The 15,461-nt window shown below is 40.7% G+C and overlaps 3 protein-coding genes across 15 annotated transcripts in view; 1 reads left to right on the plus strand and 2 right to left on the minus strand.

Annotated features, from left to right (window-relative positions):
- Positions 1-16: 16 nt before the first annotated feature.
- LOC102211771 (UPF0061 protein azo1574-like) lies at positions 17-6,929 on the minus strand. 3 transcript variants are annotated; one of them, XM_005730469.2, is made up of 19 exons: positions 6,865-6,929; positions 5,644-5,762; positions 5,437-5,565; positions 5,272-5,336; positions 5,124-5,180; positions 4,695-4,793; positions 3,966-4,033; positions 3,749-3,836; positions 3,569-3,638; positions 3,421-3,493; positions 3,265-3,348; positions 3,043-3,172; positions 1,371-1,415; positions 1,206-1,287; positions 1,017-1,109; positions 768-844; positions 607-662; positions 416-495; positions 17-310 (listed from the first exon to the last, which is right to left on the minus strand). In XM_005730469.2, exons 1-19 carry the CDS (start codon positions 6,878-6,880, stop codon positions 188-190), a joined length of 1,554 nt encoding a protein of 517 aa, XP_005730526.1. In that variant the 5' UTR covers positions 6,881-6,929; the 3' UTR covers positions 17-187. The 3 variants fall into 3 exon arrangements, with proteins under 3 accessions (XP_005730526.1, XP_005730525.1, XP_005730524.1); XM_005730468.2 differs by lacking the exon at positions 6,865-6,929 and adding an exon at positions 5,847-6,093 and having other exon boundaries at positions 619-662; XM_005730467.2 differs by lacking the exon at positions 6,865-6,929 and adding an exon at positions 5,847-6,093.
- On the plus strand, positions 6,104-12,694 carry pdss1 (prenyl (decaprenyl) diphosphate synthase, subunit 1). Of its 2 annotated transcripts, none has more exons than XM_005730466.2 (11): positions 6,104-6,149; positions 7,771-7,820; positions 7,958-8,090; positions 8,688-8,818; positions 8,961-9,102; positions 9,183-9,294; positions 9,375-9,484; positions 9,592-9,672; positions 9,776-9,889; positions 10,003-10,083; positions 11,613-12,694. In XM_005730466.2, exons 1-11 carry the CDS (start codon positions 6,132-6,134, stop codon positions 11,751-11,753), a joined length of 1,113 nt encoding a protein of 370 aa, XP_005730523.2. In that variant the 5' UTR covers positions 6,104-6,131; the 3' UTR covers positions 11,754-12,694. The 2 variants fall into 2 exon arrangements, with proteins under 2 accessions (XP_005730523.2, XP_005730522.1); XM_005730465.2 differs by lacking the exon at positions 6,104-6,149 and adding an exon at positions 6,997-7,165.
- A 998-nt stretch (positions 12,695-13,692) lies between these two features.
- abi1a (abl-interactor 1a) overlaps positions 13,693-15,461 on the minus strand; it is a 49,268-nt gene continuing 47,499 nt past the window's right edge. For all 10 annotated transcript variants that reach the window (XM_005730476.1, XM_005730474.1, XM_005730475.1 and 7 more), the window contains 2 exons: positions 14,747-14,932; positions 13,693-14,657 (listed from right to left, as the gene is read on the minus strand). In XM_005730476.1, the coding sequence (XP_005730533.1) occupies positions 14,482-14,657; positions 14,747-14,932 (362 nt within the window). In that variant the 3' untranslated portion in view covers positions 13,693-14,481. The remainder of the gene's footprint in view (positions 14,658-14,746; positions 14,933-15,461) is intronic.

The following is a 15,461-nucleotide window of genomic DNA, read 5'->3' on the forward strand; positions in this document are numbered from 1 at the left end:
GCCAGCACAGTCTAGACCTCATGGACATGGCTAAATGCTGTGCTTCCTCCCCTCAGACAGGCTTTTACAGTAACCACCTGCAGTCGGTGCTTGTTTGTGGATCTCTTAGCCTTTTGGAGCAAATATATTGCCCAACAAATGACACATCACACCAAAATATGCTACAAGTTTTTTATTAGGAGGTAACTCATGACGAACAGCTGACCTTTAACCTCCTAGCCCACTGTGGAGGTCTTGCTGCATAGCCCGCCTCCTCTGCAGTCTCTTGTGTAACAAAGGGTGAGGACAGGATGTGGTGCAGCAGCTCCACCTAGTGGTAAAGTGGTAAAGTAAACTGTAGTAGAAACAAATCATAAACAACTTTGGGTGTCGTTTTATTTGTTTTGTGCGACAGGTCCTTTTATCAGACACATACCTCGGAAAAGTCATTCCTCTCAGCTTTCCTTATTGCAGACTCTGCCATCCAGTTCCTCAGCACATATCTCGGATTTACATCTGTAAAACATTTAATCCAATCAGATGTTTCTGTCACCACTGCATAACAAACATCTAAGAATATAAATATTTATATCCCTCATCGTTTAATCAACATTAAGATTTAGTTACAGTTTGATTTACTTTTCATCCTGTGTTGACGATCCAAATCGCTATCATCCTGCTGTCTGAACAGAAACAGAGGAAAGAGATTAAGTCACAGCAACAAACATCCTGATGTCACACAAATGTAAATAAGTAAATTCAAAATGACCTCTCGTGACCTTCCTTACCTACTGAGCCGGAACAGGTACTTGTTAAGCCAATCAGAAAAGTGCTTGTGGTGTGATAGGTCATCAAGAGCCCACATCTGATTTAGAAATAATACAATCCTTTACATTTCCTGCATGCCTAATTATAAGAAATGCATGCTGTGCAAGGAAAGCTCAGTATTGGTACAACTGATTCAACAGATCGGCCAGCTTCACAACAAAATCTAGAGATTGAAAGGAACAACAACATTTTGTCACTTTTAGCTCCACCTGCGTGAAGTTCTTGTTAAGAAGCTGCTTGGCTGAAACTTCGCTGAGCTCCCTGAAGGTCATGGTGAAGTCAGACTCTGTGTCCTCCATCATCTGTAAAGGGAAAATGAAATTACAGTGCAGAGAGTGAGACTAAACTGATTTAGAAGACTGAAACAAACTGTATAATAACAACCGCAATTGGCTCACTTTAAGCAGGAAAGCAATGAGGTCGTTATCGTCCTCATCTTCACCAAGAAGTCCCAGTTTTGCCTTAAATATCTGGTGAACCCTGAAGTGGAGACATGAATAAATGCAGTCTTGGCTTTGCTGCAGCATGAACACAAGTAAGATAACATTTCACATGAAGCTCACCTCATTTGGTAAATGTTGGCATATCCTTTAAGAATAATTTTCGCCCTGCAAAAAGTTAAGACGACAAGTTTACAATTTGACTTCATGAATTTCTTCAAATTAGAAAAGAAGAAGTCACATTAATAAACTCGAAGGTTTAATAAGCAGCTACGTATATCCCACTGAACTTTTACCTCTTTTTTTTTTTTTTACCTATTTGCTTTTTCAATAGATTACAATATTTATGCAAAAAAGTAAGTAAACATTAGCATAAGAATTTTAGCATTTTAGGTTGCATCATTGAATAGCTTCACTCAGGCTCTATTCTTGACCACTCCTCTAAACATCTCTTGACTGTCTCTACTGCCTAGTTTGAATTCACCGGCAATATTTTAATAAGATTTAAATCCAGTCTTTTGATTACGCAGCTCATTATTTATACTTTTTGAACCACATTTGTGTTAGTTTTTTAGGGTTTTCACGATCCACTGCAGCTTAAACTTTCAGATCACTTTGTCTTCCTCCACTCTTTGGAACATTTCCAGTCAACACAAGTTAAGTTATACTCCTGAACAGCTCCTAAAAACATTTGAATTGTCCGTCCAGAGAACATCATTCCAAAAGTTCTTGTATGTAGTTCAGCAATTGATACATCTCGTGACTTATTATCCATGGAATTTGTGCAATCTCTTCATGACTGTTACAGCCCTAGCAGGCCTAGTGTGTGTGTGTGTGTGTGTGTGTGTGTGTGTGTGTGTGTGTGTGTGTTGGTGGATGTGTCCTGTTTCCAACTGCAGTATAAAAGCTTGAGAGAAGCCCCTGAGCCTCAGAGTGTGGGTCAGCTCCAGTAGCTTTGTGATGTGTGTTCCTGCACTAGCAGTAAGTGGTTGTGTTCTCCATCCTGCAGAGGATTGTTCTGTGGTGTGTTTTCTTTTAGGGGCTATGAATGCATAGTTGTTGCCTTCTTTGAGCAGAATTGTTTTTCTTTGGTCTGTTTGTTAAATTCCCTTTTTTTTGCAGCACCTTTGTTTTGCTGACACCTTCATTTCTGTTGTTTGATTGAACTGTGTCTTTAAGTTGAACCTTTTAATAAAGTTTCTTTTAAAAACTGCATGGTTTGCTTTTTCACACAGATCTTCCCGTTGTTTTTGCTTTCATCCCCAGTTCATTTTCGAGGGATATAAAAACAACTATAGATGATTCGTCTCACAGGGAAAAATACATTTACAAGAATAATCCAGAACTTTTTTTGACACCTTAAAAAGATTTGAAGATATTTGTATGACGACAAGAAACACTAAATGGTTGTTTGCTTTGCTGGGGTCAGTTTTAATAAGAGGGATAGATTTAAAGTGAGGGGAGTACTTACTTTCCATGTGGCTGCTTTCATTTTGTTGCATTGTATGACTACTTTATTTCCACACTTTCTCAAAGAAAATCTTTAAAGATATATTTGAATTAAAATATGCTGAAAATAAATTGTGGGATGTATTATTCTTTTCACATCGCTTTGTGTGACTCTGAAGTTATTTTGCTCGTGTTTCTGTGCTTTTGTTTTTCAAACAAACAAACAGGCTTCTGTAAGAACGAGCTAACAGCAAAGCTGTTCCAGTTTGTCGAAATGACAAAAAGAGTTCAAGTCCTATATTTAGTAAATCCCCCTTGAGACAAAGTGATGTTGTGGTATTCTTACTGTTTCTGTTGTGTCTGTGTAAGCACAGGAATCAGAGCCACCAAGAGTTTCTCTAGATTGAAGAGGCCAACATTTGCCTGAGCTCCAATGCTGTACCTGCCTTCATCATCAGATGTGTTGGGGATAAAATCTGCAACAAAAAGAAAAATATTTGTCTGAGAACTGACAGCAAGAGGATTTCAGTTATTTTGGAGTAAAAGCGACATGAAACAGTCTACACACTGGGGTTATATGACTCCATAAAGCCAAAGGGTCCGTAGTCGATGGTGATAGAAAGAAGACTGAAGTTGTCTGTGTTGCACACACCTGTGGTGAGAACAGCGACAGCTATAAGTAGCGTTGGTTTAAACTGTGTGATAAGAATGTTCAGTTTCTCACCATGTGCAAAACCGACTGACATCCACTGGGCAATCAGATGTGCCGTTTCATTTACAACTGTGGAAAAAAACACCTGCAAAGAAAACCTCAATAGCTTATTTACTTAAAACAAAAGCGGTACATTCAGCTGTGCTTTTTTATTACTCACCAAATATTTTTCTGGGTTGTCTGGATTTATAAAAGGAAAATGTTCGTCTATCACAAAGTTCAACAGCTTTCTAAAACGAAAATAACGATAAAATAACATTACAAACACAACAGGACACAGAACAAAGCCAGATGTAAACAACTATGACGTAAACTTTGTCATGTGACCAGGCAGTCTTACCTCAGAAGATTTATTTCTCCACTTTGAGACAAAATTTCTAAGGATCCAATCCGAAACCATGACTTGGCCAATCGCAGAACAACAGCTCCTGTGGGAAATAAAGAAAAGTTGAACCAGAACAAAGATTAAGGCAGCAGATAAAACAAAAATTATGCTGGATTGTTAAAAAGTAATGCAGTTTGAAATAAAAGGCTCCAGTCATGGGTAAATCCTGTACCTCTCTCTGCTTTCACATTTCCATTGTAGAACTGATCCCTCAACACTGGCTCCTCACTGACAATCAGACTAAAAAAAAGAATTAGCGGATAAATCTAAAACACATAACAATTAAATGGCGACAAAAACCACACGATTCACACAATTTCTGGGTTATAATTTCTTTAAATACGCCTCTTTTTTTGCAAATGCCAAAAAAATGTTCTCGTCATATGAGTCAAGCTCGTATGACTTGAACTAATTTTATGTGAATGAATGAAATATAAATTGATAACACATTTCTGCACATCAAAAGTCCTGATTGACAGTTATTAGGGTAAAATTTGTAGTAGGTAAAACTGATCATTGCCTTGTGTGGATAAAAACACAAAGTCCAATGCCAGAAAAATTACAGCAAAAGCTACAAGTTTTATGGTTTCGGCTAAACAGGGATGTCAACAGCCTTTAGCCCGAATCAATCACTTGCTGGGAGTTAATTAATGATAATACAGTGCCAAATCAGGTAAAGAAGCACTTGGAAGCCAAACATCCGTCTTTGCTACTGAATCTGAATCAGAGGTACCAAGAATGTTTGATTGCTTGTAAATGTCTGATTAAGCAAATTATTATTACTACATAGAATCATGGTAAAAACAAATAATTATCATCAACCAAACACATTTCTTTACTTTTTGTGCTAAGTTTGTAATCTTATACCAAACTTATAGCTCTCAAGATCATTTATTCTCACCTGGCAGCCCTGCTGGTGGGAACACCCAGGAAATGCATCGCTTCACTGCACAGGAACTCCCTGACAGAAGACCGGATTACAGCACGACCATCTCCTGACCTGCAGCCAGATGTGAAGTCATACTTTTTTGGTTGAATTGCATGACTGCACAATTCTACAGCCATGCAAACTAATATTAATAGCCACGCGTACTACTTATTCATTTTTAGGGGTCATTACAGCAGATCATCTGCCTCCATGTCACCCTCTGCCTAGCATCCTCCTCTGCCGTCCTTCAAAACATCATAGACCCTACAATTAAAGCCCCTACTCTCACCTCCACGCTCCTGCCTTTCCTTCTCTTTAGCTATCTCCTAACACACCTGTATATTACTACAAATAATAAATGTAATAGCTATTGCACAAATATATGTACAAATAAATACAAACCTTGAATATGGTGTTTTTCCAGATCCTTTAAGCTGGAGTTCCCATACCTCCCCCTTTCTATGAAAATTGAGAAGGAAAATATGTAAAGGCTTTAAGTGGCAGAAAATTACTTAAAACATAAAAACATAATTTAAAAAAATTAACTTACTTGTTTGAATACTGACCAAGGAAATGAGCTCGACCATCACCCAGCTGGCCTGCCCAGTAGCCAAACTATCGAGGAAAGTAAAGCGTGTCAAAAAGATCAACTCAGCAAATAAGCAAAAGCTTTAAAGCTTTGAAAAAGTTATCAGGTATAAAAAATCATTTATACCTGATGACCTCCATATCTGTGAGCAAGTGGCACAGACCCCGGAAGTAGTCTGCCACCACTCGCATAATGCAGAAAATCACCTGACCGAGTCACTGACGCATCTAAATCTAAGATCCCCTCGATGACATCCTGTTAAGACAATTTTAGACATAAATGAATTCACTATATTGTGAAATTACAGTGCTGATAGTGACATGGCATCCTCACCTTAGACGCTGCTGTCAACCTCAATGGACCTTTGAGTGGAGTTGGAATGGACTTGGAAAATATGCAGTTCTTCACAGTGCGAACAAAGTTGGCATCAACTTTGTCGATTGGGAGTGCCTCTGCAGAGAGGACAGAGGGGATTGTATGATAACATTAGAGCCTTCCTCTATATTTTGACCTGTAAGGACAAGAATCTGTTTTACCCAATAGCTTCTTGCAGGAGACTCTGAACTGGTTAAGGTCATGCATGAGGCTTGAAGCATTCAAGGTCCACTTGGACTTCACAGTGTGCGATGACGATTGGCTGTTTGATGCGGTGTTGTGGTCACTGTGACACTCAGGACTTATATTTTGGCACAACTCCAGGACATACCCAGGTGTGAAGCTCGATGCTGCCACCAGAGCAAAGACTAGTGCTGTACAGGTGCTCCACATTTTCACAGATGGAGCAGCTGACTTATCGAATCAGGTTTCAACTTCTCTCTGGCATGCCCCACTTTAAGAAGGTTCGTACCAAACGCCACACAGTTTTATCAATCATTAACTTTAAAAAAAAATCATATTATATTCTAGTTCATCTTAATTTTGTTTTATATTTTTCACCTGGTTATCCACATCCACAGCCCAGGGTTTGAGAAGTACTGCATTAAAGATAGCAGATCTGAGGGAAGCAATAAAAAAGGGTAAACCTTTTCTAAGCCAAACAGCTGATCTTTTACTTATGATAGTAAAAAAAAGACTTAGTCACTATTAATAGGCTACTAAAGTGTTAAGTAAAATATAATTTTTGTTTGGCATTAAATGGAAATACTAGAGTGATGTAAAAGGATCTTAAAATTGTATTTCAGGACTTTTAAACCTTAATCAGAGTAAATAAATTATCAGTTGCACGTTACGTTTCATACACAATTCCTCCAATCAACTTTTAAGGTTTTTTTTAACTATTAACTTACATAAATAACGAGTTAAACATGAACTAAACAACCTTAACTTTGTCTGTCAGCTCTACCGTATACCTGTAAATAACGATAGGGTAATTTTAGTTCTTACGTTAGTTTATTATTACATATTACACCCCAAATAATAATAAAGTGTCATGAAAAGGCGAGAGCTAGCTTAGCTGTTAGCAACCCAGCAACTAGCCTCATCCCAGACACCCGTATATTATCTGAAGACGAGCTTGAAAACACATTTTCCAGCACTAGCTTGAGGTATGTATACCTAAATTATTGCGCATTTACTCTCTCCATCATTTCCTGCCTTCTGCTGCTCCTCGTTATGAGACGTCACCGGATATTCCTTTACTGTTTTTCCGGTTCACGTTGCGATATGTAACTTCCGATGCATGCTGTTAACCTAAGGTAACATGGCGGGGCCGTGGTGGAGGAAATGCCCGAGGTTGACTACGGGCTGCACGGCCACGAATATATTAGAAAATTTGTGGCACTTGAAGGGCAGGCCTGTGTCTTCCTCTGCATCCCTGTTGAGCCGGGCTTCCTGCATCCCCACGCCGGAAACCAGGGTGAGTTTGCGGTTAATAAAAAGCTGGAGAGCCGGCATGGAGGACTTTTCAAAACCAGGAAGGTCATACACTGCAGAGTGGTGGTTTAGAGGCAATGCCCACTTCTACTTTATTCCACTATCTGTCATATCCCATGCCAGTGAAACGTTATTTCCATTCGTCAGTAAAGAGAATTTTATATCTGTGTGTTTAAGTAAAATGATTGGTGACTTGTTGAGCTCATAAAGGTTGAGACTTCCTGCTTGCACGTAAGCTGTCTTTGACTTGGCCAGCTGCCTGCCTCAGTTGCATTTGATTCATTCATTCGGCATTGACCCACATGTGCAACACTTCAGTTATATGAAATGTAAAACGTGCATTTTAAACAGAAAACAATGTTTCTATCTTGTATCAATCCCAGTTAGTGTGAGCGTATTATTTATTTTATTGTTCCTATGTTAAGTGAATGCACCTAGGGCTTAAAATCTGGGTCCATAAATAACTGATCCTGTGTAGGTTTAAAATTATTTAATAACAACTAACTCCAGGGTGCTAGAGCCTCTGCAAACCTGATGTGCTGCACATGCCCGAGCTCATCTTTGTTATGATCTCATTTTCAATTTCAGCCGCCAACAGCTGCACAGATCAACATGAAAGCAGGAAACTTTCTAATCAGGTGAGTTGTTAGGTAGTCCAGCTAAGTAGTGATTTTTACATTTTTATTTATTAATATATTTTAGGAGATATACCTTTTGTGCATTTCAAATCACACGTTCAGTTTCAGCATAAATATTTGCATATCTTTCTTTCCAGACACCAGTCACGGTTGCTGCTTCCAACACTACAGTCTTGCTGTTGCAGAGCGACACACAGTGACACAAAGCCCAAGGACCCCTTCACGTTAGCCCAGAAAGACTTGACGAGCTTATATGACGACATCAAAAAAGTAAGTCTTCAAAGAGATCAGTCCAATTTAGCTTTCAAATAGAATAGTTGTGCTGAAGCGATTGTTGTGCTGTATTCTGTTTTGTGTTGCATCCCTTTCTCTGGTCACTTCTCGAAAAGTAACAGCTTCAGCTCACATTTATTAGTTTTTCAACCCAATTTTAACAAATTGAACAAATCAGTAGTTAAATCCAGATGTTTGCAAAGCACACACTTTATCTTTAATGCAGTCAGGATTCATTCACTAATACTGGCAGGTTTTTACCTTCTTACTACTTATTAACCACCAAGCCTGTTAGCTTTCCCATTCAACTGTACTCTGAATTTCTCCTTGAACCAGTCTGCCTCCCCTCTCACCCGCCAACAGAGCAAAGCCACACCCTTCTTTCACAATAGGGGTTTTAAGCTGCTAAAGAACGTAGAGAAAAACTAAAAGGAAGTCTGTCTGAGATATTTTTGCAATAGCTGTGACAAATTAATGAAGGCTTTTTGGGTCAGAGTGGGCGGTTTCCTGCCCTGTGGTGATTGGCAGATTACTTTCTGCACAGCGGTTGTTTATGGCGGAAATAAAACGCTTGCTTTTTACTGTCCTTTACAGGAGCTGTTTGTGTCCAAAGTAGAGCTGAAATCTCTGTGTGACTACTATTTCGATGGCAAGGGGAAGGCCATCCGACCAATGATAGTGGTACTGATGGCTCGCGCCCTTAACATCCACAGCAACAGAGCCGGGTAAACGACCCTAAACTCAGTTGTATTTTGCTCTGCGACACACACACACAGAGTCCTGATTGCACCGTTATGACAAACTCTTTTGTTTCAGATAATTGCATTTGACCTCCTCCTGTTTGCTGTCTGTGTTTGTCCATTTTAGAGATTTGCTCCCAGGGCAGAGGGCCATCGCTATGATCTCTGAAATGATTCACACTGCCAGCCTGGTGCATGATGATGTCATAGATGGATCGGATAAGCGAAGAGGGAAGAGAACAATTAATGAAGTGTGGGGTGAAAGAAAGGTAAAGGAGATAAAATCGTTTGGTCTGATATGTTTTTCCGAACCACCCGTTCGTATATCATTCGACCTCCTCTCTTCCAGGCTATCTTAGCCGGAGATTTCATCCTCTCGGCTGCCTCAATGGCCTTGGCTCGTATCGGTAACATCACAGTGGTGAAAGTTTTATCTCAGGTCATAGAGGACCTGGTGCGAGGTAAGTCACGATGAGCCGAGAACCAGCATGCAGAAGAACTGGCCGGAAGAATGCATTTACATATAGCCTTGTGATTGCAGGTGAATTCATGCAGTTGGGTTCCAAAGAGAACGAGAACGAGCGATTCAAACACTACCTCGAGAAGACCTTCAAGAAGACAGCGAGTCTTATTGCAAACAGTTGTAAAGCAGTATGTACGTTCTGTCTTCACATAAATAGCAGAGAGATGGAGAAAAGCCTCGTTTTCTGCACTTTTAATGTTTTTTTTCATTGACTGTCTGCACTCTTTCATTTAAGGTTTCCATTCTGGTAAACTCTGATCCTGAAGTGCATGAAATAGCGTACCAGTATGGGAAGAATGTTGGCATTGCATTTCAGGTACAGGCTGTTAAGCAAAGTGTCGCCCTCAGTGATAAGCAAATATCAGTAATGATTTTTTGCACAGTAGTTATGTAATAAGGCGCGTTGTTTTGTCCTGTAGCTGGTGGATGATGTTTTGGACTTCACATCTGGAGCCAGTCAGCTGGGGAAGCCCACAGCGGCCGATTTGAAATTGGGTTTGGCTACTGGTCCGGTCCTGTTTGCTTGTCAGCAGGTGAGACACCGCCACCATCGCTCTTACTCAGGACATGCAGACAAACTGTGCACCACTAGGTGAATGAGATGGACTGCAAACTGTCTTTAGTTTTTATCTGTTTGTCATTTCAGTTTCCTGAGCTTCATGCAATGATCATGAGACGTTTCGCCTCCAAAGGAGACGTAGATCGAGCCTGGCAGTACGTCCTTCAGGTATGAGCCGTAATACACCATAAGTGAAAGCCTTAAAGGTCCAACCAAAAGAAGAGCTCTCTTAATAACATTTATATTAAAAAATAAAATGATGTGAAATTAGCTTCTTAAAAGTCATGACACATGCATGTTGACATAGATTTGTTAATAATAAAACACTGTACATAAATTTTTACAATAAACGCTTTATTGTGTACAAATAAAGAGCAGAGAGAGATCTAAAAGCGATGTAAAGAACTTTACCTAGTCTGAAGTGACGCTGTAGGTCAAAGTCTAACAATCTGCACTCTGAAACTAACGATGGTAGGATGGTTTTATAGATTTTTGGAAATGCATTTAAAAATCCTAAGTCTCATTTACAGAAGTAGTCGAACTCACTCGGTACTTTTAGCAGCACTGTCACTGTGGTGTAAACTGTGCGAGCACAAATCGCACCTGGATTTGTGCAGATCCTCCAAAGCTTGGTCAGATTAGATGTGAAAGTGCTTAAACTGTCATCTTCAGGGTCTCTCCTCAGATGTTCTTTGGGCTTTAGATCTGGGATTTGGCCGAATCACTCAAAGACAGAGACTTGTCCCAGTGCGTCCCTTAGAGAGGGATCGGTCCTGATTATTAAAAACGCTGTGGAGTGCCTTGGTCAAGGACATTTTGTGAAGCAAGAATTTAATCCGGTCTTACTTGTGCTTTAAGGTGAACTCGCTTCCTTTATTCTTTTATGAATTTCTCCCTTATTGCATGATGCTGCCACACCGTATTTAACCATAGGGTTGGTATAACCAGGTTATGAGCAGTGCCTGCTGTAAGATTTAATCATTCACAAAAGGCTGCAAAACTGTAACCAGAAGTAGGTGTTTAGTAAACGAAGCTGAGCTCTGCGTGACAAAAAAAGCAGTTGTCAATGATTTTAGTGTTTTATTGTTGATAGCAGAGCCAGAGCAGACTTATCAGCAAGCTGATATTATCGTCCAGTATTAGCTACTTGCTGATAGTATCAGCATTTATAGCAGTTGATAAATGATATTTTTTTTTTTTAAAGGATAGGAGAACCGCCCTTCGACCATGTTGTGAGTGGCAGATGCCGGTTGCCAGCTCACGGGTTGAGCAGGTGCCCATATGCCCTCTGGCTGAAATGCAGCGGCCCGGGTTCACATCCAACCTGCAGCCTTTTGCTGCCTGACTTCTTCTTCGTGTCCCCTCTTCACTGCTAACCGATCACTAAAGAAAAAAGGCCCGCCTAAAAAGCAAAAAAATACATAAAAATAAAAAAATCTGTGCATTGAAGTTATGTAGTTTCTCCACCAGAGGGAGCTGTGCAGCTTCTCTGTTGACAACATGTTTGGAACGAGCTGATCCAAGCAGACACATTTAGATAAATAAATGATAAATGTTAGGGAGACTCTGCTAAAAATATTTAGAAAAAGATTTTTTTTAAAATGACCACATATGACCACATGGTCAGTCTTAAAAATCCGATATAGGTTAATAGATTAAAAACTTTAATAATGTGAGTGCTCCTCCTTCTGTTTTAGAGCAATGGTGTGCAGCAGACCAACTACCTGGCCCAGCACTACTGCAAAGAAGCAATCAGGCAGATCAGTAGGCTCAGGCCATCCCCAGAGAGAGACGCCCTCATCAGGCTCACAGAGATGGTGCTAACCAGAGACAAATGATCCTCCTCTGCTGGGCTTCTCTTCAGGCAGCTACTCCAGGGGAGAGGACAGCAATTTACCTGCCACCCTTAGGTCCTTAGACCAGCAGGGTTGGGCAAAATTGGGCGAGGGAGGCAACAGGAGTTTGGTTTGGATGGACCTCTGGTGCTGATCTGAGTGCCAACTCTGGCTTAACAGAACAAAACGGCAAGCAGGGGTCTCTGATCTGAATCGTGGCGCTTTCCTCTTGACTTGAGGTTTGGTATTAAGGATGCACTGATTTATTTTTTTATTTTTTGGGCTCATTCTGTTTAAACTTTTAGTTTGACTGAAACCTGATGCCAATGCCAATATTTATTTTGTTGTTAACAAGAATCATCATAAAAAGAAGAATTTTAAAGTTTTTCAGCTCCTCGTCAAACGGTCTTTGAACATTTAACAGGCCAAAGTTGGTGCAACACAAATGTTACCAGATTTGTTGAAAGCCCCAAACCAGGCCATTAAATTTGTGCATCCTTACGAAGCACAAGTAAACTTGGTATTTAGGCAAATTGTGATGTTTGAGTTTCTTACAGGAAACGTATGATATGTAAATGAATAAGTGCAACTGAAAACTGCAGCTGAACCCTTCACTGCTTACAGTACTGTAACTGCAAAAGCCTCCCGTGGCTCAGACTAGCCGACTGTGAGTGAACAGTTTGTTACCTGCTGGTCCTGAGCTGCGACCGAGGCGTTGCAACATCTGTGTAATTCCAAAGGAGAGGGAAGTGCATCGTTGTGTACTCGCTTGGATCCGTCCTCACCTCAAAGGCCAATCAGTCACGTGTCTTTCTTTTCCACTCTGAAGTGTTATATGGTTACTTCTGTGATGCAAAGTGTCCTGTAACGACCACGGCCTTAACATCTGCAATGACTGTGCGCTCAATAAACCAACTGCTTCATTTTTTTAAAATTTCATTCAAGCCAAAGCTTCGGTTCCTTGTCAAAAGTAATGACACGCGCATGTTGTACATAGATTTGTTTATTATAAAACACTGTACATAAATTTCTCAATCAACATTTTATTATGTACAAATGAAGGGCAGAGAGAGAGATCTATGATGAAACGGGGTGAAAGGTGACCACAGCAGGTAGCGGTTTAACACTGCATTTGGAGGTCATGTTAGATGACAGAACCAGCATGAAAAAGTACAAGATGATGATTCTTATACCTGAGAGACACCTACGTATGGACTGGCTGATTTATACTGGAGATAATGTATTATATACACCCATGCAGCCCAGAGGATTACACGTTCCTAGCAGTCAGCGCGGTCTTTGAACCCAGACGGGGCCAGTGGTGCTTTAAGACCGAGGAGGTACTAGTTGCTTAAATGGTCTACGTTATCACATCTGAATTGTCACGTGGCAGTTTTGGGGCAGGACGATTCCACTCTCAGGTGACAAATTGCAGGAAGTGTTTGCCAGGCTAACAGAGAGGTTAAAACAATTTGCGGTTTTCATGATGGCGATGAGATCTGGTGACTCCAAAGGGCATAATCACAGTTTTCATACACAAATGATCCAGTGACCCCCTCTGTGCCCGTGATTATTAGTAACCTAGAAAGGGTTAGAAATGTTTCAACACTTAGTAAGAAAAAAAACCCTGTGCTGTGGTTGTCCTCATCTTTACTTTGCTAAAATTGTAGTGCACAGGTTCAGAAGCAGGGCACAAAAGACAAGGTTTGAGGACCTAAACAGTCCCTTCACGTTAAGGTTGGGGGTCACGGGTTCATGTTTTTCATTTAATTTGTCACCCATATGCACAGGAATGATATTCCTGCCAGTCACCGAAAGATCTTCCACATTTTCTGCATATAAAATTAACAGTGAATCCTAAAATGCTCCATAATAAGCTGAAAATGGATGGAATGTCTTTGCTTTAGATGGACCCAAATTCATGAAATTTAAAAGAAGGCGATAAAAGGGACGAGCCTGTCATTTACTTCAGTTTTTTAAAGAAGGGATTTCAACAGTGTAATGAGAAAGCAAAGGTGTATACATTTACAACATAATGGAAGGATAATGGCAATAAACTTAAAATTACATTAGCTCTTGAAAAATTTTGCATGCTTTGACGCCGAGACTGATTTTCCCGCAGTAAGTTTTCTTTCCTTTGAAATTCGATTTACAGTATTTATTTGCGAATCACCAACAGTCCATTTGTCATTTACAGAGTTGAGGAGGAGGAGGGCGGCACCACTAATGAAAAGCATCATATGATCGACATTCACTGAATTTACATTACAGAACCCCCCCCTTCCCTCCCGGAGTGGCTGCAGCTCGGATTATGTACAACCAACGGTACAAACACTTCCACTGAAGGTGCTTACGTTACATTTTTATTTGTTCCATCGAAACCTAAAGACTCTTGTTCAGCGTTTTGTTCAGGCAAGATCTCACCGTACATCCTTCAACTGTGTGAGCATGTGCAGTCCAATTCATTTAAAAAAAAAAAAGAAGTTTATTTTACATATTCCTTAAATGTTCCCCACCTGTCCATAACACCAAAATTAACTAAATAGATATACCTTTGTCATTTTATTTGCAATCAGTAAGGGAAAAACATTCCGTCATAACAAAAGAAAAAGGGCGGCGGCGGGGGGGATCACGTGGTTATGCATCTCGGGAGTCAGATTTCTGCCGTCAGTCTCTCAGTGGATTGTGATATGACTGAATAAATATGCTGTACTTTAACTGAAAGGTCCCTTCAGTCGGCGTAGTGCATGATGGACTCCACGTAGTTGCCGGGGAAGAGGCCGGTGGTGCCGTTGCACACGCCTTCGAACCAGCCGTCGTCGTTCTTTTTGATGACGTAAATGATGGCGCCCTCCATGAAAGTCAGCTCGTCGTCCTTGTCCTTGGCGTAGTCGTAGATGGCCACCACTGCGAACAGGAAGGGAAAAGGTTTGCTCTTGGACTCTGTACCCAACGGCAGGACTTCGCCTGCAAATACTTAGAAACGTTAAGCAAACCTTTCTCGATGTAGCTCTTGGGAGCCCACTGGGGGTCTCCGTCGGCGTAGGGGTCGTTGTAGTGCACGACTGCGGCGTCTTCCTCCTCGTAATCCACCGGAGGAGGTGGCGGAGGCGGTGGCGAGTCGTCAAACATGGGCATGTCATCTGGAGGAGGAGGTGGAGGAGGAGTAGGAGTATCTGCAACTATTGAATGGACATCAAAAGTGAGACTCGTTTTGGTTGGAGTCACAAGATGTCCTTGGTGATAGAGGTGGCGGCGGCGGTGGGAGAATCATGCATAAGAAATAAATCAAGGCATGCAAAGTTTGTCTGACAATCAAGCAGGCTGCAAGGCTTCTCACAACTGACATGCCGTATGTGTGCGAACCTCTCAAGTGGCTCATGTAGTTTGTGCTCCTGTTGTAGCTTTGAACATCGCTTCACATGCATATGCAGAAAAAAAGGACACCTATATATATTATTTATGAGCACTTAAATAATGAAAAATACACTCCAAGTCATGCCATTTAGTAGGTTAGAGCTGACGGCATCCACTCCGGGACAAGAAAAGGTATGAAAACGTATAGTGACTGCATCTGACACTATAACAAACTGAAAATATGACGCCGTACTGTCTAGAATATACAGTTAAAGTGTTGGATGCTGACATTAAACACGGCCAACAGGGTCACTGTTTGCTAAATTCTCTGCTTGGTGTCAAAAAGATGGAATT

This window comes from Pundamilia nyererei, unplaced genomic scaffold (genome assembly GCF_000239375.1).
Source record: "Pundamilia nyererei isolate P.nyererei 1_Seehausen unplaced genomic scaffold, PunNye1.0 scaffold00037, whole genome shotgun sequence".
NCBI lineage: Eukaryota > Metazoa > Chordata > Actinopteri > Cichliformes > Cichlidae > Pundamilia > Pundamilia nyererei.

What these genes read in the sequence shown, in the direction of transcription:
- LOC102211771 (XM_005730467.2), bottom strand. Translation starts at nt 6,078, where the DNA reads ATGTGGAGCACCTGTACAGCACTAGTCTTTGCTCTGGTGGCAGCATCG. An exon ending in ACACAGACACAACAGAAACA is followed by an intron (nt 1,416 to 3,042) that starts GTAAGAATACCA and finishes AACTTTTTGCAG; the next exon opens with GGCGAAAATTATTCTTAAAG. An exon ending in TTAACAAGAACTTCACGCAG is followed by an intron (nt 845 to 1,016) that starts GTGGAGCTAAAA and finishes TTTCTAAATCAG; the next exon opens with ATGTGGGCTCTTGATGACCT.
- pdss1 (XM_005730465.2), top strand. Translation starts at nt 7,010, where the DNA reads ATGGCGGGGCCGTGGTGGAGGAAATGCCCGAGGTTGACTACGGGCTGC. An exon ending in TATATGACGACATCAAAAAA is followed by an intron (nt 8,091 to 8,687) that starts GTAAGTCTTCAA and finishes TGTCCTTTACAG; the next exon opens with GAGCTGTTTGTGTCCAAAGT. An exon ending in ATGTTGGCATTGCATTTCAG is followed by an intron (nt 9,673 to 9,775) that starts GTACAGGCTGTT and finishes TTTGTCCTGTAG; the next exon opens with CTGGTGGATGATGTTTTGGA.